The sequence below is a fragment of the Scylla paramamosain genome, chromosome 15 (assembly GCF_035594125.1).
Source record: "Scylla paramamosain isolate STU-SP2022 chromosome 15, ASM3559412v1, whole genome shotgun sequence".
NCBI lineage: Eukaryota > Metazoa > Arthropoda > Malacostraca > Decapoda > Portunidae > Scylla > Scylla paramamosain.
Window position 1 is genome coordinate 4,895,907 of NC_087165.1, and position 22,901 is coordinate 4,918,807.

A 22,901-nucleotide genomic window follows, 5' to 3' on the forward strand; every position below is an offset into this window, starting at 1 on the left:
ATAATATTGAAATCTTGTTAATACGTAACTAGAACTAAAAACCGGAATAACTTTAATCAAAGCCTTTTGAAAGTAGTTGAGGTGCGGCACATAAGTGTTTCAGAATATGGTCCTTATTAGAGCCTTTCCTACCGAAGCTTGTACGTGATCGATTTGCTGCTCGCGTTGGTAGTCATGGTAGTGCGGGGTCATAGTGTAGCAGTCGCTCAGGGGAACAAGGATCCGTTCTCTTCCTGCCTCGAATATCTTGCTGGGACAATCGATTAGAACCTGATCACGAGAAATGCCTCATATCACCGCCTCTGATTGGTCACTATTGCTTCCATCTGTTTCCCTCCATTGTGCATGTTTTGCTTCATAATATTACTCATGAAATAGCGTGTCTTTCTGCATTGGTATCGGTGATTTTACGTGATTGTTTATATTTCCCATGATTCTCTGTATATACTCGTACTTTGCCTCATATTACTGAAGGAATAATGTTTTCAGCATTTATATTGATGAGTTTACGTATGCACATTGTTATTTATTTATTTTTTTCCGTGACTTTCTGTGTCAAGATTCCAGAGATCAGCAAATACATATGGCTTAGACTTCCGTGAGAGAGAGAGAGAGAGAGAGAGAGAGAGAGAGAGAGAGAGAGAGAGAGAGAGAGAGAGAGAGAGATGACAGCTAACACATTTGGGAACACCCACTCAACTTAGAAGGGTGATGGTCTTGAAGGGGGACGAATTAGTACACGGATATAGAAAAACCATACCTATCGAAGCGTTGTCAAGCTTTAGGTGACGCTGGAACTGGTGACACGCACTGGACACTAGCCTTTTATAGTGGCTTTGTGTGCCTGAAAACCTGAAGGAGTGAGGCAGAAGGGTTTACATACGGGTCGTGGCCGGTCAGGGTTGCTGGTCGTGGCGGGATAGGCTTAGGGCTTGTGAGGAATGGAGGGATCGGATTCTAGATGGAGCCGAGGGGGAGGGGGAGGGGCGAGGTGTAGGTGAAGCCGAGGGTTGTGCCAGGTGCAGGACTGGGACGGGGAGGAACTGTCACTGGCGGATCATCTTCCTTCACATGACGACACTTGATACGCCACCACCACCTCCTCCTCCTCCTCCTCCTCCTCTCACAGTCATCCCCCGTGTGTGTGTGTGTGTGTGTGTGTGTTCTTTTCCTGAAGCCCTACAGAAAAGGAGTAGGTGCCCACCCACCCACCCAGCCACACACTAACACACACACACACACACACACACACACACACACACACCTGTTAGTATGCTGTAATAATGGCTTCTTGTCGCCTGTCTCTCGTCCCTCTCTCTTTTCGTCCAAGCCACAAGCCACAACAGGCATGAAGGGTGTGGCGTGTGGCGCTCTTGGCCGCTTTGTTGTGGATCACATGAGAGGCGAAGGCGACGTCACGAGGCGCGGCGGATCAGGGGCGGGCTGGGGGGTCGCTCAGTTGGAGGTGGAAGCGCGGGGTGGAGGGTTAGGTTGGGAGAGGGGGAGGTGAAGTGTCGGGGAGGAGTGATGACACTTATTAGGGACAGCGATCAGGGTGTAAAGAAGTGTTGATAATATGACGGGAAAACACACACACACACACACACACACACACACCACAGGGAAGCTTTAATTATATTAGTCGTGCATCGCCTTACCTCGCTGCGTAGAGGACGGGAAATTCTTTAACTGTGTGACGACAGTGCACTGGCGGGAGGATGCGAGGACATGCTGCAGGGTCATGAATTCCTGCAAATGATGCAATTATAACCACACTAAAGTTGCTTATGAGTCTGAGATGAGCGCTAAAGCCACGCACAGGTATAGCATGTGCTCTCATCCTTATCTTACATACATTTAGGTAAAATTATTCATGAAGAACCTGTTTATTAGTCTTTCGTCCAGGAAGGAAAGAAAATATGTGGATGTGAATATTAAAAATACGAGTGTCTTTTATACGTGATCATAATGCTGTCAGCCGACCCTGTGAGAATAACACACTGACGCAACCTTATTTATTTGTTTTTCCTCGTCACTGCGAAAATCCTTCAGCCTACGAGGGCTGCACGAATATGAGATAACTGAAGCTGGGATTTCCATTAAAACGACATATGTCAGAATTGTAAGATAAATGAAAACATACCAATGAATACATACCCCAGAGTATTAGTTACATGTATACAATTAACGTTAGGGTATATTGTCTTCCAGAGAGAGAGAGAGAGAGAGAGAGAGAGAGAAGTATTCTTTTTCTCAGGCCTCGTGATTCTCTGGCATAAATTTCCTGGTGTTGCTGTCAGCGCGTGCAGCATCACGGGGAAACTGGTCACTGCCGTCGCCAGACCGTGCCCTCCACAGCCACAGTAAAGGATGTTTTAAGAATAATGCCGGATCTTCTTTTTTATTTATTTTTTTTACCTCTTTTATTTATTTATAATAATAATAATAATAATAATAATAATAATAATAATAATAACAACAACAGAACAGACCCGGGTGTATTCATGTGTCATTCAGACCACGCACTGAAGTTCGTTGATTGATAACATATAAGTACGTTTCAGGTTCCTTGTGTGTTTCATTCAAATCTTCAAGCTACTCGTGCGCACTTCTTTTCTTCTTTTCTTGTCTTTTTGTAAACACAAAAGAGAGAGAGAGAGAGAGAGAGAGAGAGAGAGAGAGAGAGAGAGAGAGAGAGAGAGAGAGAGAGAGCATCGGCTACAGGGATTGTCATTGTGAACATCTCGTGCTCACTGGTTCAGTAATTTACCAAGGCGTATGGAAGGCTTATTGCAAACTTGAAAAAGCTTAATAAATCAATTAGATCAAATAAGTAAGTAAATAAATAAATAGATAAATAAATAAATAAACACAGTCATGTGCGAGGCCAGAGGACACGGTGTACAAAATATTTGTAGCAGGCGCAGCAGCAGCAGATGATTAAGGACGTGGGAGTCCTGCTGGTTCATGAACAAACTCATGTTGATGAAGAAAAAACGTTCTTTAGCTCAACGGCTCTCTTTTTACTAGGAAGTAATACAAAGTGGTGAAATTATCAAGTGAAGATCCAAATATTCCTGGATTAGGCTAAATCCTCAATGCTTCAGGATCCTAACCACACATCTGAGTATAATATAGGATGACTATTCACGTGATAACTTTTCAGCCGCACATTACTGCCACATCCACTTCATGTACATTTTAGAAGGAAGTACAGCTCGCGTTAATCATAAACCTGTTTTAGTGTCTCCCTTCTTACACCTAAGAGTTGAAGGTTTTCTTTAACGTCAGCAAACAGTTTATGTAACACGCTGGTAAGTAACACAACTTTGGCACTTCAGCAAGTGCTCTCTTGACTATAAGGAGTTCATTCAAATTGTTGTCGTGTTGTTCATTTTTATGTTTTGATGAAAAAAAAAAAAAAAACATAACTGAAATATTTGATATTCAAATGTGTGTGTGTGTGTGTGTGTGTGTGAGCGCGGTGCGCGCGTAAAGCCTACCCCTACCTTTCCCTTCATCCTATTCCGTAACGTCTTCCTTCCTTACTCCCCTCCCCTTCCCTCCACTCCCTCAACTCCACCCTCGCTGGCTCAGCCTCGCCATGGCCTCCGCCACAATCGCGCGCAGTCGTACGTGTGGAGGCGACCTCTCTCCTCCTTACAGCTCGCTGCTTGTCACTCTGCCCGAGCCTGACCTGACTGTGACCGCCCAGAGTTAATGCCGACCTGATTCAAGACAATCTCTAGCGGCAGATGAGTGTTGGGGAACGTGAGGTCGCCCATTGTGTGCGGTGGAAGGTGCGTGTCGGGAGCTGGTGGTTCGGGAATCACCGTGCATAACTCCGCCGAGAAGGTGGCTCTCCCGCATGTATTGAGACCACTGATACACTCTTGGGTCAAGGATTAGGTTGGCCGAGCGTCAGGGAGGGGGAGGCCTGCTGTTGTGAAGGCGAACATCGGCATCGTGCAACGTTGGTGAGTGCAGCAGACAGGTGGCGGTAACCTGTCGTGCTGCCGTGACGCTGGTCTTGGGAAGTGATGAGCACCCGTTCCACCCGCTCTGCCACAGTAGTCGAGGGAGTGCCGGCCACGGGAAGGTACAGTGACGGAGCAGCAGCACCTCGGGGTTCTAGACACGTTGTTGTGCCCCCTCTACTTTACGACCAACAAACACCACCTAATGAGGCTGTTGATGAAGCCCCCACCAGTGACACCCTAGACGAGGATACTTACCTGAAACTGTGTGAAAACTTGAAGGGTCTTAAGCTGGGGGACACCGGACTATCTGATAGCTTTGATGAGTCCTTAGAGCGTGAATCCAATACCACTGGCACTCAAGATAGTGACACCGAATCCTTCTACTCAGTGCAATCTCATCGTACCGAGTGGGGCGCCGATAGCTGCGTATCATTTGTTCCCTCAGACTCCAACAGTGAATCCACCCTTTACGACTCAGCTCAGTCCCTCCAGTCCACTTTACCCGCCCGAAGAAGTCCCTTTCACTTTGTCGTCGGTAAGGAGGAGCGTGGATATAAGGAACACCGCAGTAGCTTAAACATATTACCTGGACAGCTGTATGTAAGTGACGCTCTCGTGGAGTACACCAGTTGTCCCGACCTCTCCCCCCTCGAGCAGTATTATCGTGCAACCACCGGCTCTCTTTCGCCACCTCCCGCCCCGGCACTCACAGGCATAGTCACTAGAGGCACCATGAGCTCTCTAGATGGAGCTGCATCCCCGAAATCGCCCAGATCTCCCAAAATCGGAGAGGAAGGGGAGAAGAAGAAAAAAGGGCTTATGTCGTCCTTCCGCAAAAGCCGCAAAACAGGCCGCAAGCTCCGTCAGCAGAAGAAATCAGCCGAGGTGGACGCAGCATCTACAAGCACTGGGGTGAACAGTGATGGGGAGGTATTTGACTCCGAGCCCAGCGCTCCCAACAGCCCAGCATGTGCCAAGAACACGGCTGTGGGCAGCCATGGAGATGGAGAGGATACAGACGATCCCTCTGTGGTGCCAGACAGCCACGAACGGCTCAATGGGTCAGCCTCGTCCCCAACTCCGGCTAAAAGCACCAAAGTGGAAGAGGGGGTCAAGAAAGGTGAGGAAAAGGAAGAAAAGAAAAGAGAAAGGTCCAAATTTGGGAGTTTCTTGCGTAAGGAGAAGAAAACAAAGGCAGATTCTGCATCCAAGTCATCGTTGGTGAGTAACAATTCCGCTGCTTCCTCCCAGGGCACCGATCCTTCTCAAGCCAGTGCCGATGGAGTCTCCACATCTGATTCTGCCGAGCTCAAACAGGAGGAGAAAGAAGACACCGCGAAAAATAATAGCGAGCAGACGGCTACAGGGGATGACTCCAACCGCGAGCCTGCGGGTGCCACTCCCACCCCCACTGACACGGCAGCCCGGGCTGAGGCAAGGGGCTCCTCCTTCCGGCCTTACTCCTCCTCCGTTCAGTTTGTGAGGAACTTCACAGTGAACACCAACATGCCCAAAGACGAGAAAGCTGTCGAGACAAAGCCTGAGCCTGGCCCTGACACCACCGTGGAGGCTGACAAGACAGTGGAGTCTGCCGACGTGAAGAAGAGCGTGAAGCCTGCCAGTACTGAGGTAACGTTCACTTTCACTACTTCTGTTACTACTGCTTCCGAACAGACAGAGTCATCTCAGCTCCAGCAGGCCTCCTCTCTCAAGCCGATAAAGGTGATGACAACACCACCTGCACCCACGAGAACTGTGGTGCGCCCTTCAGGTGGGAGGACCGCCTCCACCTCTTCTGCTCGATCCAGATCCCCAACTCCTCTCCCCAATAGGCGACTTTCCCTCGAAAACGTATCGCTTTCATCAGCTCCCAAACCCTTGCCCATCGAGCGACCGATCTCATTAAGTTCCCGCCATGCTGTCCCGCCGCCACTCACCATCACCCCGCCCGAGGAAGAGGCAGCTCCTCCTACGCGGAGTGCGGGTGCAATGGCGGCCCCAGCGGCAAGGCCTGCGGCGAATCCCGCCGCAGCCCCTGTTCAGACCGCAGTCGCGGCTCTGGCCACTCCACCATCCAGCCCCGAGGGGCATGCAAAGGATGCACGTGAAACCCCAGAGGGAGACCGTCTGGAAGGGGAGCGGAACCCCTTGCTGGATGCGCCGGGTCTCTCAAGCGACTCTTGGGTATGGTGACTGTTCTTAGCTTACATTCTGCCGTATTGCTGTAGATATTGTGCTCATCTCGCCACCCGTAGTGACCTCTGCCTTAAACTGGCGTAAGAAACGTAATTCTTGCGGTGCTGATGCTTTTAACTTTCCTTGTATGTAGTCTTTTCCGCATGCCTTGCAGCGCTGGTGCAGTGTTCCGTGTCGGGCAGCTGTTTGAAGTGCTGGAGAACTTGTCTCTCCTTTGCTGGCCTGTAATATTTGCATCTATTTGTGTACCAGCAGTATAAGAAACGCCAACAATCACTGAAGTAAAGTGTAATCACGCTACATCAATTTACAAATGGCAGGCAAACAGTAGTGAATCTTTTCCATTTTAAGATTGAAGGAAGGAGCAGGAGGCGAAGAGGTATCAAGTGAAAGACTGTGGTAACATGATTCTCCATCTTGATCCTCACATCACCACATCCTCTCAAATGCCGCGCTGAAATGTCCGCTCGAACTTTCGAATTCCCTTTCCCCCCACGCTCTCTCCTTCTCTCTCTCTCTCTCTCTCTCTCTCTCTCTCTCTCTCTCTCTCTCTCTCTCTCTCTCTCTCTCTCTCTCTTTGTAGCAGGTAATTTGAATAGATATTTCGTTACAGGTTTTAATAGGAATTTCACCTCCATGATGCTGAATGGCCATATGACAGTGACATAATTGTATCAGAGCTGATTAAGTAAGCAAGAAGTACGGAGATGTTGCTATTGAATTTTGTAAGACGAAAAAGTGCTGGTCTTGTGTTTGGAAGATTATGACGACACTGGTGATGGTGATGATGACGATGAGGAAGAGGAAGAGGAAGAAGAGGAGAAGGGGGAGGAGGAGGAGGAGGAGGGGGAGGAGGAGGAGGAGGAGGATTTAAAGTATTGCAGATTTGTGCATTTAAGAGCGAAAAATGTTCTGTTAGTGTTAGATTTGAACTCCAAAGGATGATAACATTGGCGATGATGATGTTGATTATCATTGTTATTTGAGGCATTGTACATCTGAATATTCAAAGGCGTAAATCGATCTCTTAGTGTTATGTTTGGATTCTCGAGAATGATAACAGCAGTGATGGTAATGGCGATAACAACGATGATGATTCAGAACATTGCAGATTTGTACATTTTAAGGAAAAAAAAAAAAAAAGCATTGTATTAGAATTCCGTTTGAACTTCAGAGGATCTTGATGGCAACTGTGATGACAATAACATTAGTAACGATGATTTAGAGCACTCAGGTCTGTATATTTTAAGAACGAAAAATTTTATATTCGAGTTTTGTTTGGACTTCAGAGGATCATGACGACGATGGAGATGACGATAATAGTGACGATGACTTAAAGCACTGCAGGCTTGTACATTATACTCGTAAGGTGGAACAATACAAAGCTTGAGTGGGGTACAGACGTGAGTGAGTCAAGATGGCGGAGCTTGGCTAGATTTTGTAAGGCTTTACAGTGTCTGAGGAGTATTGGAAGGTCCTCAGTGTCACTCTTACTGGCAGGCACCACTTGCCAGCCCCGCCCAAGGATACATCCCTGTACGGGCATCGCGTTTCTAGCTGTTTCACAAATTTTTTTGTGGTTACCATGCACATTAATAACTGATTACTCCACCTGAATGTTTCCGTCACTACAAGGATTTTTTTTTTAGTGTCATTTTTGCCCGTGCTGAAAAGAGGAGGTACTAAGTAAAGATGTGTGTGTGTGTGTGTGTGTGTGTGTGTGTGTGTGTGTTTTGAGTGGTAGGCGGAGCGTCTTGCCCCTTGTAGAGCTTCTTAGGTGTTTCGTAGGGCGTGTAGAGGCAACACGGAGGCTTCCTTGTCTTATCCCCCCATCTACACCTGCACCCCTCCTCTCCACTTGTACTGCTTGCCTTGCAAACTTCATCGCTCAAAAGTGTGCCTTTACTTGAATCCTCAGGAGTATGTATTTTGTCCTGGGACTACAACCAGCTAACTCGTTTTCATTCTTAATTAATTTCAATGTTTTATCACGACTTTTTTGTAACAGGCTGCATTGGAAGTTACTGGGGTTTCTAGTGATGGTTTAATAGGGATTCTATATAACTGTTGTGAAAAACACACCCATCAGAATCCAAATAATCGCCTTGTTGGTCTTTGAAGCAAATCCTTGTACAAGTTCTAAATATTTTTAAATTCGGACAAAGATTGTGTAAGACTGTTGGATAAGGCTTAAGGTGTGTTAGATTAATTGTCAGTTACTCAGTTTTCTTATCTCAGAAAACAGTACTTGTCAACGTGAATATAGCAACACAGGGGTTTATGATCCCCTGGAGAGAGAGAGAGAGAGAGAGAGAGAGAGAGAGAGAGAGAGAGAGAGAGAGAGAGAGAGAGAGAGAGAGAGAGAGAGAGACTACACCTGCAAGTAGATGATTGAATGTTGAAATAAACCTCAAACATGTGCATCACAGACAAATAACATCCATAGTGTGGCATAACATGCGTGACCCGTTTAAACTGGACATTAAGAAGAAATGGAGGCAGGACAACACGAGTTTCGCCTTCAATCCGAGTATTGCACACAAACACACACACACTCACACACACACACACTTGCCGTCACGCGGGATGAGGTTCACGTGTAGCGTAGATCTTCAAGGTTGTCATAGATGAGCGAATGGTAATATTGGCCTCCTCGAGCAAGATGGCGCGTGTGGAGCGTGAAAGATTCCCTGCCTGCACATGGGTGTATGCTGGCGATCATGAGTCATGCACGTTGTAGTCGTCGTTGTCGTGGTCGTTGTTGTTGTAGTTGTTGTTGTTGTTGTTGTTGTTGTTGTTGTTGTTGTTGTTGTTGTTGTTGTTGTCGTCGTCGTCGTTGTTGTTGTTGTTGTTGTTGTTGTTGTTGTCGTTGTTGTTGTTGTTGTCGTTGTTGTTGTTAATATCATCATCATCATCATTAGAGTCTAATGATGTCATTGACAGTCATGACAGTCATGACATGTTAGTCATGACAGGGATTTGCAGCCCATGCGATTCGTGGCGGGATATGTGCTACTCAGCTTTCATTAATGCAATGTGCAGCTCTGTATCTACAGAAAACCCACAGTTATTGAGCTATTTTAAGTCTCTAGTGCTTGGCATAATTTGGAAAAGGAATATTTAAAATCAACATTTATAATTGATTTATTGTGATATAAAGCTAGCAGCTATATGAAGATGGCAGAAAAGTTATCATGACAGTATTCCAGCACCTATTGCACAAAACAGCCACACCAGTGGCACAAAATAAATGAAAAAAAATATGAATTAATAAAATAAAATCATTGTGCATACTTAGAAAAAAAATGTTCTAGAGATAATAAACTTGTTGCTGGTTTCTATATATAGAAATTTTACACATTGGAATAGGAAACAGCATTCCATATTAGAAAAGCTGATGTCTTAAAACAAATTGCCACATTTAAATTAGGTTTTTCCATAGTCTTTGAGTGCCTTTAAGGGTACATTTTGGAATGCAGACTTGATTCACAGCTCTTAAGATACCTGCAGTCTGCACATTGTCAAAATTTGTTAAAAGTACTTCATTTGTTATCTAGACACTTGATAGGAGATAAGTATGGTGAAGGGATTGCAGGTGATCCATTTGATTTGCAAAGATGACAGAGACCCTGGCCAAACAAAAGTGTATTGCAGCAAATAGTGGTTCTCTTTTAGTCCTCTGCTGGCGGTCACACTGCCTTTCAGAGGAGAGAATGGTGAGATCACATGCTGAAATGCTTTTAGATTAGATTTTTGGAAAAGTAAGGCTGACAGATTTAAAACTAGGTCTTTGCACTTTTATGGGATATTGTGTGAAACATATTAGTTTACTATATTATGGAAAGGTAACATGTTGAAAAACTGTCAATTAAAAAAAAAAGAAAGGAAATTATACAGTCATGGGATTGTTTTGTTTTGTCAATTTTACTATGAAATACTACTCCAGTTATTTTGATGCTGGATGATGTTACTAAGTCTCAGCATTTCAAAGAAGTATTGGTAGTTATTTAGTCATTTGACTGGTACCTTTGGCTCCTTGGACAAGAAGAACTGACTGTAAGATGTGATATCCCATGGTAGGTACTCATATCGCTAAAAACAGCATATTGGCACTAGTTCTGTTATAGTGCAGCTGTAGACAAGCTGTACTCAGATCCTAATGGAGGAAACTTTAGTTAAGCAGTATTCAGTTGATCTCCATGCATTATAGTTGGTAAGGATCCATCTGTGTTTTCTCCCCAAGAGGCCCAGATGCTAAGATGTCAGGGAATACATGTGAATGTGGTTGTGAATGTGGATGAAGATACCTTTCTTTTAGCTCTTTTTTTTTTTTAAGGGATGTTGGTCCAGTATATAGATAGATGCATAACAAAGAATATGCTTGTACTTAAGTGCAACTTTTTTACACTGATGTAAGAGGTATAATTTAGAATATGACCTGCTTATTTGATTTTCTTGTACAGTACCTATATATATATATATATATATATATATATATATATATATATATATATATATATATATATAGAGAGAGAGAGAGAGAGAGAGAGAGAGAGAGAGAGAGAGAGAGAGAGAGAGAGAGAGAGAGAGAGAGAGAGAGAGAGAGAGAGACACACACACACACACACACACACACACACACACACATATATATATATATATATATATATATATATATATATATATATATATATATATATATATATATATATATATATATATATATATATATATATATATATATATATATATATATATATATATATATATCCATTTCTATGCTGATGATACCACCCTGTACTTTTCCACGTCTTTTTGTAGATGTCCAACCCTTCAGGGAGTAAACGTTTCATGCAGGGAAGTCACAGAATATCTGACTTTGATCTTTCTAAAATTTCTGATTGGGACAGAGCAAACTTAGTATTGTTCAGTGCCTCAAACACTTAATTCCTCCATCTATCAACTCAACACAACATTCCAAATAACTGTTCCCTCTTCTTTAGTGACACTCAGCTATCCCCCTCTTCCACACTGAACATCCTTGGTCTGTCCTTTACTTATAATCTAAATTGGAAACTTCACATCTTATCTCTAGCTAAAACAGCTTCTATGAAGTTAGGCTTTCTGAGACATCTCTGCCAGTTTTTCTCACCCCTCCAGCTGCTAACTCTGTATAGGGGCCTTATCCGTCCATGTACGAAGTATGCTTCCACTCATACCGCTCTTCTAGATAGGGTGGAATCAAAGGATTTTTGTCTCATCAACTCCTCTCCTCTAACTGACTGTTTTCAGCCTCTTTCTCATCATTGCAATGTTGCATCTCTTGCTATCTTCTATCACTATTTTCATGCTAACTGCTCTTCTGATCTTGCTAAGTGGATGCCTACCCTCCTCCTACAGCCTTGCTGCACAAGACTTTCTTCTTTCTTTCCTTCCTATTCTTTCCATCTCTCTAATGCAATAGTTAACCATCACTTTCTCTGGTAAACTCTGGAGCTCTCTACCTGCTTCTGTATTTCCACCATCCTATGACTTAAACACCTTCAAGAGGGAGGTTTCAAGACACTTGCCACCACCACTTTAGACCCTATTCAGGGAGTGGCAACTTAGTGGGCCTTTTTTTTTTTTTTTTTTTTTTTTTGCTGTTGCCCCTCCTACACACAAAAAAAAACAGAGAGAGAGAGAGAGAGAGAGAGAGAGAGAGAGAGAGAGAGAGAGAGAGAGAGAGAGAGAGAGAGAGAGACACACACACACACACACACACACACACACACACACACACACAAGGTATGAAAAATAATTGCCTGGATAATACAGTGCAACAAAATCACATGTCCAAGTAGCTGAGGTTGCAGAAAGTAAGTAGCTTACATGACAGTGCCATATGAAATTTGCACTTAGAATTAATGATATTAATCATCAACAGACAAACTCCAGCATAGATAAGCGGGAGCATCTTTACAAGATCCTGGTGATTGGAGAACTTGGCACTGGGAAAACCTCCATCATCAAGCGTTATGTTCATCAGTTCTTCAGTCAACATTACCGTGCCACCATTGGGGTTGACTTTGCCCTCAAGGTGCTCAACTGGGACAACAACACTGTGATCCGCCTCCAGCTGTGGGATATTGCTGGTAAGGCTGAGACTGACTTTATAATCATCTGAAAACATGACAATATTTACATCAGCACATCATCTTCTGTTATGGAGACTCATGGGATGCTAGTAACTGTAAGCTAAATTTTTAATTTTTGGCTTTATGTGTATAACATATAATATATCCAAGTCTTTATGTAATTCTCTAAAGTAGTGATTATTTACAAAGTGTGTGTTTTTGTGTGTGTGTGTGTGTGTGTGTGTGTGTGTGTGTGTGTGTGTGTGTGTGTGTGTGTGTGTACTGAGTTGCAGTTTAATTAAGCAATGTATTAGATTCTTGCTACAGACTTTTATGTTCTTGATTTTGCAGGTCAAGAGCGGTTTGGGAACATGACACGAGTGTACTACAAGGAGGCAGTTGGGGCTTTTGTAGTGTTTGATGTAACACGTTCACAAACTTTTGATGCAGTAACCAAATGGAAGACTGACCTGGACACTAAAGTTACCTTGGCTGATGGATCACCAATTCCTACTGTCCTTTTGGCTAACAAGGTGGGTCAGCAGGCCAGATTAAACTTCATCATTGTGGATCTAACAATACTTGCAGATTGAATTGGAATTTCAGTGGACTTTGATATGTTTTCAGGCAAGTATGGATGCTCCAAAAGCAGATGGTTTAAAAAGGTTGCTCTAAAAACATAGGATCTAAGGAATTATTGTTCCAAAAACAGATATTAACTAAGAATAGGAACCATTGAGACACATCATTATAAACTGTGCTTGAGTTATTTATTAGCAGGGAAATGCACGCTGAGTGTATGGATGGGATTTATTTAACATTTATGTTTAATGTATTTATAAATTCTCTCATAAAAGATATTGTATCTCTTCAGGAACCATTTTAATATGAAACTGTCAGCTGTCCTTCAATCAAAAAAATTGATTTCATTCAGATATAACAACTAGAATTCAAACAAGTTTGTAATTTGATTTAAGTTAAATATAAGTGAAGATTTAATATAATTTGATCTCATTTAAATATAAATGAAGATTTAATATGATCAGATTTAATATATACATAATTGAACTGAAGTAAATTAAAACAGCAATTTCAGTATTTAGGGAAAGTTTCTTACATGGCTATATCATTCAACATTTTTGTTATTCTTTTCTGTTACCATGAAATATGTTATTCATTATTATTTAGTGATTTTTTTTTTTTTTATGATAATCAAGCTTGTTTATACATGAATTTATTTCTTGTATTCATGAAAATATTTTCTAAAACACCATTGCAAAAAGGTCAGCAAAAAACTTGCAGATGTATTGTGATAACTTAGGTTTACTAGGTTTTCAAAATACAGACATGACTAACTTGTGTGTTATTGACAGTGTGACCAGCCAAAGGAAGGTGTTGTAAACAACCCAGCACGGATGGATGATTATTGTAGAGAAAGAGGTTTCAGTGGCTGGTTTGAGACCTCAGCCAAGGAAAATATCAACATAGATGAGGCTTCACGTTTCCTTGTCAACAGAGTGAGTATTTCATATTTATTTGTATTATTTACTCCATGGAGTGTTTAAGGTTCTAGAATGATGCAGTGGTTTTAAGGAATTTTACAAATTTTCATCAATATTAATTGATAGCTTAGGACAAAGTGAGTCCAATAAACTCACATGTGTGTTTTTATGAGAAAATTCTTAAATGTTATTTTACAATTTACAAAAAAATATAACAAATGCACATTAATTACTGATGTAACATTCCATTTATACTTATATGTAATTCTTCTTATGCAAGCAAGATGTTTATCAATAGATTGGTATTTCATCATAAAAATCATCAATTATTGTTATTGACATTACTGTATATACTGGATTATAAGGCGACTGGTTATATAAGATGACCCCCAATTTCCAAGGCAAAAAATTTGGTTTTGAGCTATTATCGCTATATTAGGCGTCCCCCCCTCACACTTTAAATGTTGTAGGATGCTTTTGCTTACATGGTTGGCCAAAGGATAATGGATTGCGTCATACACTGGTTTACTGCTGCCCCAACACTAGTAGCTCAAGATGTAAGAAGTTAAAGGAATTAAAAACTACATATTGTATGCATATTACTTTTACTAAACAATACTCTGAATTTTTTAAACGTAAAGAAACATTATAGTAAACACCAGCACCACCATGCTGAGACGACTGATACTTTGTTCCAACAATTACCTCAAACATTCAAAACATACATATTTATTTAAAAACCTTCAAAATCATCTTCAACTGATACAGCAAACATGTCAAATATATCTTGAGATACGTGTTCAAAGGCATCATCATACGGGTCAAATTCTGTATCCCCTGGGTTGTCGTCTGCAGTTTCATCACGTTTCCTTCACTGTGTTCTGGATTATCTTTAGCCCACTGTAGTGCAAAAATACATATTTTATTTCTTGTCACCACAAAACCACTCTGGCAATGCTCATGCACCATGTCCGCAACATGTTTTTCCAAAACTGGCCAACGTGAGGAGAGTTCTCTTAACACACATTTAGTCCTCGGCATGTTTTTTTTAGTGCGTCTTCCTTCAATCTCCAATCTCTGACCATCTTCTCAGTTACATCATACTATCTTGCAGTAACACCACTGTTATTTTGTTCCTTGGCAAGGATTACCACTTTCAATTTGAAGCTTGCTTCATATTGTCTTCTTTTGGTTGGTGGTTCCATAACTAGGGTAGTGCTGCTGGCTAGCTGAAGTGGTGGTAGTCAGGCAGTAATATTCTAGAGACTACTACAATGGATGGCTTGGCTCACACCTTGTCACTTGGCTTTAATTTTTAATGCTATTAGCTGCGAAGGCTATGATTGGCTAGTTTAACATTAACAATATTTATCGGTGTCATGATTTCTGTGAATAGGCAACTGATTGTTGTAATTTGGCGGGCTGGGTGCCTGCCAACCTGCCTGTGACATTGTCAGTAAACATTCGACACCTACAGAGCTAGGGTGGGCCTGCATACCTGTGTGTGTGGCTGTGGAATGAATTCCAAGGTACAGTGGCGCTGCATATTCATCACGGAGTTATAGGTTTGTGTTTTATTCTCAATGTATAAGATGATCCTTAGATTTAGAAGCCTTAAATTTGGCAAAAAATCTTGTCTTATAGACCAGTATATACGGTATGTAAGTACATAATCTCAAAGATAATGGTCAGGGTTACACAGTAGTTTGTATAATCATGAATTGCATCATTATACTGTAGGAATTCACTCAACATAATGGTGCACTTATGCATAAGTAGTGAATGAAATATGACAAAAATCATCTTAACACTGTTCCTGTAATATCCTATGAGATATATAATGCCTGCTTTTCTTTAAAAATTTTTGAATATCATGCAGTTCTTTCAACCTTTGGGCTCCATTATTCAATTCCTTCTCCACATGTAAGGCAAAAAAAAAGTAGATTACTAAGAATTAATATTAATATCACTACTGAGAATAATATTATCACTAGCAGTCGTCCTGTCACCACTCAGTGCATAGAATGAATGTATTATCTACATTCTTATATACAGCACAGTGCCAAGTATAACTTTCTAGCCCTGGGACACTACTACACTGTGTATCATTATGATGGTCTTATTACCATTTACTGTAAAGCCTGTTAACTCTATACTCTCTTTCCATCATTTCAACCTTGTATTAAGGCTATAGCTACATACAACTCTTATAGACAGGATAATCCAGTCCCACAGTTTCTTCATATTATCTTAAGTACTCTAATAGTAATGAGCTCAGCACTGATCTTTGATGTACCTTTAGATTTACAATAAACATTTCCTTTCTGACATGATGTATTCTTATGGCTATTCTTGAACCATGTGAACAGCCTCATTTTATCTGCAAAAATTACTTTCCAAATCAGCTGATATAGTTTTTTGTTATTGTTGTACTTGTATGGAACAAAACTGAAGTACACTGTATTTTTTTGTACTCTTTGAAGTGTTGGTGTGTTTCTTTTTAATGGTTTTGAATTTCTGTGTTTCTTATGCTTTATTACAGTACTCTCTCCATTTATACAAATTGATAATAATTCTCTCTTGCCCACCATGCTATAGTGCATAATCTTTAATATTTGTGTCACCAAGTGCAATTCTGTTGTGGTATCTACAGTACATCATGAGAAGGTTCTCAGTATCTTCACAGTGATTTGTTATGTATTTGAATTTTTTCACGTTTCAGCTGAAACTTATTTTCAATAGATGCAGGGCATGGAGTGGACCCTCTGGGTCTATGTAAGTTATCCTATTCCAAGTTAGACTAATTTACCATTCAAATATGATGCTGTTCCTCATACCTTTGCCATTCATCACATCTCTCACCTGATGATGCATTACTTATTCACTTTGCTTTCAGTTCGGCTTATCAGGAAGTCATCTGCCTGATATCAGGTTTCTCATTTAGTTTTAAGGAATTACTGCAATTTTTGTTTCATACTCCAGATTTCATCCCTTTTACAATGGTTACTTGTTGCCTACCTCTGGCATAAACAATTTTATTTATGACTGTGATCACAGTCATCATATTATGCTTCTTTGGAAGTATGATTTCTTATCTCTCATTTCTTACCACATTCAATAAAGAGAACAGATATCATGGATTTAAATTATTCTTCTTATTTTTTGCTTTCACATTGTTTTGCATTTGTGAATTACTATATCAGCTTTATATTCTTGGATTCTTATATCCATGCATTAAAATTATCTATGACATCTATCCACAGATCTTGAACAATGAGAAGCAAGGCATGATGATGACAGAGAGCTTGGATGCTGACAAATTCTCAGTGGATGGGAAGGCCAACCAGGTTGACAAGGGTGGATGTCTCTGCTAGTGATAGGTGAGGGGCATATTTGACCATGGAAAATGACTAGGGGGGAGATTGTTATTTTGCCTTTTCATCTAATTTTAAAACATTTATTCGTTCATTGCAGATGAATGCTAATATTTGCTTAGGACTTTGCATCTATATAAAAGTTTGTGGTGAGATACATGGCAACAAAACCTCTTGAACCTTATGAATTTTTTAGAAGTCTTTTCTTTATTGTAAGCAATTGTTACATAATTTCCTGGTGGATCCATAAGGCATCTAATGAAGTGATGGTGTCTGTAAATCATCACATGTGTGGAGGACAGAGCTGGCCTTCCTCCCTCACTGTTCCTGAGAGCATGAGTCATTTTTGTCTTCTAGGATTAACAGTTTATGCATTTTGATAATTTTGACAGGACATATCTTTAGGCTCTTTAGTCATTGCCTTTTATCCCTAGTTTTGTTTATCATATAAAATATCTGTAGCTTACTTGTTTTCTGATAATTTTATATAATCCTAATTGAATGTAGACATTTACTGCTTGATTCTCATTTTAACAACTAGAATAACACTCATTTCTAATGTTGCCTTCAGTCTGAAGTATCAAAATGTTTATTTAATGTTTCTTATTTTACAAAAAAGTGAAATATTAAAAAAGCTGATCTTATTAAAAGTATGTAAAGTAGCATTAAGAAACCCAACCTGAGCCAGGTGTTTTTGTGTGATTGAAGCTGCAACAAAGCACACCTGTGGCTGGTGCTGCTGAGTGTACTGGTAGGGACTGCCAGGACCAGGACTGGATCTGCTACCGTCTTGACATGTGGTGTGCAGTGTGTTGGAGTTGCTTAACTATGCTGCCACAAACTTGACCGTGATCCCCCTGCCAGACTTGAATTGACAGTGTGTTCATTGATGCAGCTCTGTCTCTAATAGATGAATGCATTTAACTCAAGGTCTGAAATGGCTGACCATTACTAATTTTTATGCAGGAATATTTTTCATATCAGTAGAATTTTTGGACCAATTCATGTGATAAATCATGGTGTACAAATTTTATATTATGATAACTGAAAATTAATTCAGTATAAAGAGTGACAGTTACTGTCATCTGAAACTAGAAAATTGTCATAATTACAATCCTCAGCTATATTATGAAAATTTCTACTTGCCATTGTTTGTCAAGATTACTTAAATGGTATCTTATTCCAGTACTATTTCTAGTCTGTAAAGGTCATTATGCATTTGTATTTTTAAATAATGCATGTGCACATTTGCTGATATTATTATTTTCACATGTTACTTTCTCATCTAATGAGATTTATTTACATGTATTATTGTTTTATTTGTTTGTTTTATGAAATTTTCTTGGAATGAGTTATTGATTTTTTTTTTATCTTACACCATTTAATCTTCAGATTTCTTTTCTTTCATGGTGCCTATCTTAGCGAATCTGTTTTAATGCAGCTAAAATAACTGTACTATTTTTATCAAATTATCTTGTATGGATTGCATACATATGTACATACTTACCATCATACTAGTTCTTGCTCTTACAAATGGCAAAAAGTAAATTCACTGAATTGCATCAATGTGCATCATACTCAGTAAATGCTTTTGTGAGGAGAGCAGATTCATTGTGTCTCATAATGACTTATTTAATTATTTATGAAAAAGAAATCTATACAAAGATTTACCTCCTTTCCTTTTTTTTATTTTTTATTTTTGCATATTAAATAATGTCTTTTTATTGTAATTTTTCTATGAGGATAAGATCTTTTCTGAAATTAATGAATGGCATAGCATTTGTATATTTATATAATTGGCCCTTCATGACATCATAGGAATTTACCTATACATTTTGCTTAGTGGTCACCTCAGGATTGTCATGGGACATGGATGGATCTCAAGTGTCTAGTTTGCCATACACTGGAACAAGTGTTATGTGTTTGGTTGTAAAGACATGAAATGCATTTTTTAAAAGGCAACCTCATGCTTCAGTGCTTCAAATTGAACACAGCTGACTTATAACTAATATCAGTTCAAAGCCATTGATGTTATGTTTTACCTAGTTCAATTTCTCTGTTGGAGTAACTGTTTCAGAACTTCAAGATTTTTTTCTGTGTCAGCAATCTTAGAGAAACACGTGATCTTCCATCATGAGTTTCTCTTCCATCTCCAAGATGTAAACATTGTAAATTTATAGATATACCTTGAATATTTATTTCCAAGATGTAAACATTGTAAATTTATAGATACATCTTGAATGTTTGAAGTGCCTAGAGCCAGAGTGATATAGGTGTTAAAAATTAACAATGAAGAAAAACACTGTTTTAGTTTTGCAGGTTTCAAAATGTGATATCTTTTCCATGGATTGAGATAGAAAGTAATGATTGATATCAACATATTCTGTAATTTATGCTCTTTACAACTATTTAGTTGAATTACATTATGAAGTTACAATTAAATTACATTATTGAAAATAAATAGATGACTGCATTTTTTCTTCAATATGATTTTGTTAAGGATATCACACAGCTATATTAAAATTGTATCTAGTGCCCACACATTCTTTATTTCCTTTATTCTATCAAGTTGTTTTATTTTCTCTGTACTAATAGGGGAATCACAACCATTAAGAGTCTTCTCTTTAGTGAATTCATCAATTTTATGTAGAAAAATGTGAGCAACATGCAAGCACTTCCTAAGATAAACACAAACAAAGAGTATGATACAAGTTTAAAAGTGAAACTGGAAGAAACTAAAAAAAAGAACTAATAAGCGTTATGAAAATATATTGGTTTTAAAGGATAATAGAATATAAAGGAATAATAAAATCATTCAATACTTTCAAAGCTCATGTAGGCTTCCTTGATACTTGTTTGTCTTTTAGCAATATTTTCTTCCATTTTTCTTCCTCTGGAGGGTCCTGGCTCCTCAGGAGGTATGCTGTTGTCCCCCATAATAATGAAAGGCTTACATTTTGTGTGAAAACAAAATTAAGACAGCAGCCTGTCATTCAAGGGTAGCAAGTAGGCTGGAGGGAGGGAGAGTGTGAAGTGTGTGGGTGTGGTAATGGGGAGGTGTCCTGGCATGACATGTCACTTGTCACATGTCATTTGCTGGCTCTTCCTGTGCTGCTGTGGTGAGGGGGTTACTTCTCTCTGGCCCCAGCAGCTGATAGCTATCACTCAAGCACAACAAGAAGATTCCATGGATAATTTCACTTGGATGGATTTTTGACCCCATTACAGGTCCATTCTGACTTCTACACTCTCTCCCATCACGTGGGAAGACAATGCAATAAAAATAATAATTTTGGCCACAAGGTCACTTATGTCACTCTGGTTCTGGGCACCTCTTTTGCCCTGTTAGTTATTTTTCCCTTTTCAAAAACCTTTAAAACCTTTGGTTATCATTAGGTAAGATTTTATGCTTATTTTAAGTTTTATCCATTAATCTTTTTGAACCATTAGCTTACACTGGTTGACTAATTGACTAATTTCCATGCCAACACACATCAACATTCGTCCAGTAGAAAGCTTCAGAGTGCTGCTGAAGCAAACGAACCTGTAATGAATACAATAATTCAGGCTGTTTTACCCTTGATGCCACCCACTCTCACTCGTCCAATATTGTATATTAAGAAATGTATTTTAGATTTTTTTGTATTAAGACTAAGGTTAGATAATTAATTACTGAAGTTTTATGTCAGCCTTGTTTCTGTATTACATTTGAAAAACCTCAGCTAGCTGGCATCCAACAGTATGGTATTACCATGGAACTGGTATAAATGATAATAAAGAAACTGCAATTTTTTGTAATGAAAAATTGAAAATCACAAATACAAGTTTAATCGGCCATTTGCTGATGTACTTAGTTAAAGTTGTGGCATAGCAGTGTCTGGCACCATCACACTCTATCATTTGGCCATTGCTGGTGTTTCAGGGGCAAGTGCCAGTGTCATTGGATACTAGCTATCTAACTATTCTCTTTATCACCTCAGAAATTCAGACAAGTTCTGCTTGACAGTCTTACCTCAGATGCATATTGTACAACTTATGGTTACGCAAAGATTTTGAATGTAAATCCAGAGTAACTTGTGCACTTGAATGATTTGCTCCCAATCCTGTCATTAGTGTAATGCTAACCAGTCACTAAATTTGAATACTGACTTAATTCCCTTGGATAATGATAAGCAAGTCCCTTGATATATATTTTATTCTTTAATAAGATCAGGGTTTTAACTACTTGAAGAAAAAGCACAGGTTAGTGCTATGCATTTATTATAAATTTTTAGGGAAGGGGATATGTATTCATAACATATGAGAATATACCTATGAGTATATGTATATACATATGATATATACTTACTCAATTATTTTATGCCACTTGCTTGCTGTCAAGTACATTTTTTTTATATATATTCAAGATATAAAATAGAACCTCATTAAAAATAATGTTTTGTAAATCAAGAAATACCTGATGTACAAAATAATGCTTTTGTATAGCTTCCTTTTCATCGTAATTTCCTCTATTTTCAGAGGTTTACATTATCTACTGTATTTGGTGTTGTGGACTCCAGTGCAATAATCTTACTACCTGAAGATATTTGAACATACAATCACTGTCACTGGGTAATTTCCTCTCAAGCTGATTTGCAAAAATATTTCCTAGCTGTTTTTGAAGGTGTGGTAAACTGACTCTGTATTCTTACTAAAATTCTTATTTATCTTGAAAGTACCATACTATACAAATAGAGGTAACTCACTATCTTGCAAATAAATAAGGCTTGCAGGAAAAATACAAAATCAGAATGTCACAGGTTTCAAAGGAAGATAAGAATATGATGGGCAATCAGCAGATGAGGGCATCACTCAATGACTGTTGCAATGTTCAAATGTCTCCATGTGGCAAAATCTCTGTGCTGCAATCCATGATGCAGAGCCTAGTTATATCATTGGTGGGTTCTTTATTTGAACAGTAAAACCAAATGGTAGTTGCTATGAAATAGTCTGGACTACACCTTTTGCTTAGCCACAATAGGCTTAGCAGTATTCTTTAAAAGTTAGCATAGCTTATAGACAAGATGTGTTACCTTAATTCAACAAGAGATGAGGTCACTATATGGTAGATTGTATATGAATTCAAATACTTGTACATTATTCTATTTGGTATAAATTTTTAAATGCAACAACATTGAAAATGAAATAGAAATAAAGATTTGTCCCTTCACGGCAGTGAGACTGATATCATTACCTGTTCAAATATGAAATAAAAGAATTCTTATTGAGAATAGAATTTGGATGAAATCTTTACTTGTAGCTCAACTGGAACATTTGCTTTATTTATTGTAATATTCTTATTAATATAACACTTGTACTACATAATATGGTTTTAATAGTATCAGTCATGAATGTGATATTACTTAGAGACCAATGTTACCATCAATCCAGTCACAAAGCAGAAGATGTTGTGGTGCAAGGCTGATGAACCAACTGGTGATAATTTCTTCCCATTACCACAACACAGCACTGTGTGTATGTGTGTGTGTGTGTGTGTGTGTGTTAAAGAGATGTAATAGCATTGTGCTGTATATAAACAAAAACTGTTGAATATTTACTTACTGTACCCGTGGTTATTTCATGAGACATTTGGGCAGAGCCCATCCTGTATTTTGTCACTTGTTACAAACATTCTGGTATTTTGTGTGTATCCTTGCTGCAGATGGCAATAAATATTGCTTCATAATACTTTTT

At 39.4% G+C, this 22,901-nt stretch overlaps 1 protein-coding gene across 1 annotated transcript; it reads left to right on the forward strand.

The window, feature by feature from the left end:
• The first annotated feature begins 3,465 nt into the window (after positions 1 to 3,465).
• LOC135107296 (ras-related protein Rab-44-like) lies at positions 3,466 to 22,893 on the forward strand. Its single transcript, XM_064016979.1, has 5 exons — positions 3,466 to 5,609; positions 12,103 to 12,310; positions 12,644 to 12,825; positions 13,666 to 13,809; positions 17,058 to 22,893. The coding sequence occupies exons 1-5, from the start codon at positions 4,041 to 4,043 to the stop codon at positions 17,166 to 17,168; spliced, it is 2,214 nt and encodes a 737-aa protein (XP_063873049.1). The 5' UTR covers positions 3,466 to 4,040; the 3' UTR covers positions 17,169 to 22,893.
• The last annotated feature ends 8 nt before the right edge of the window (positions 22,894 to 22,901 follow it).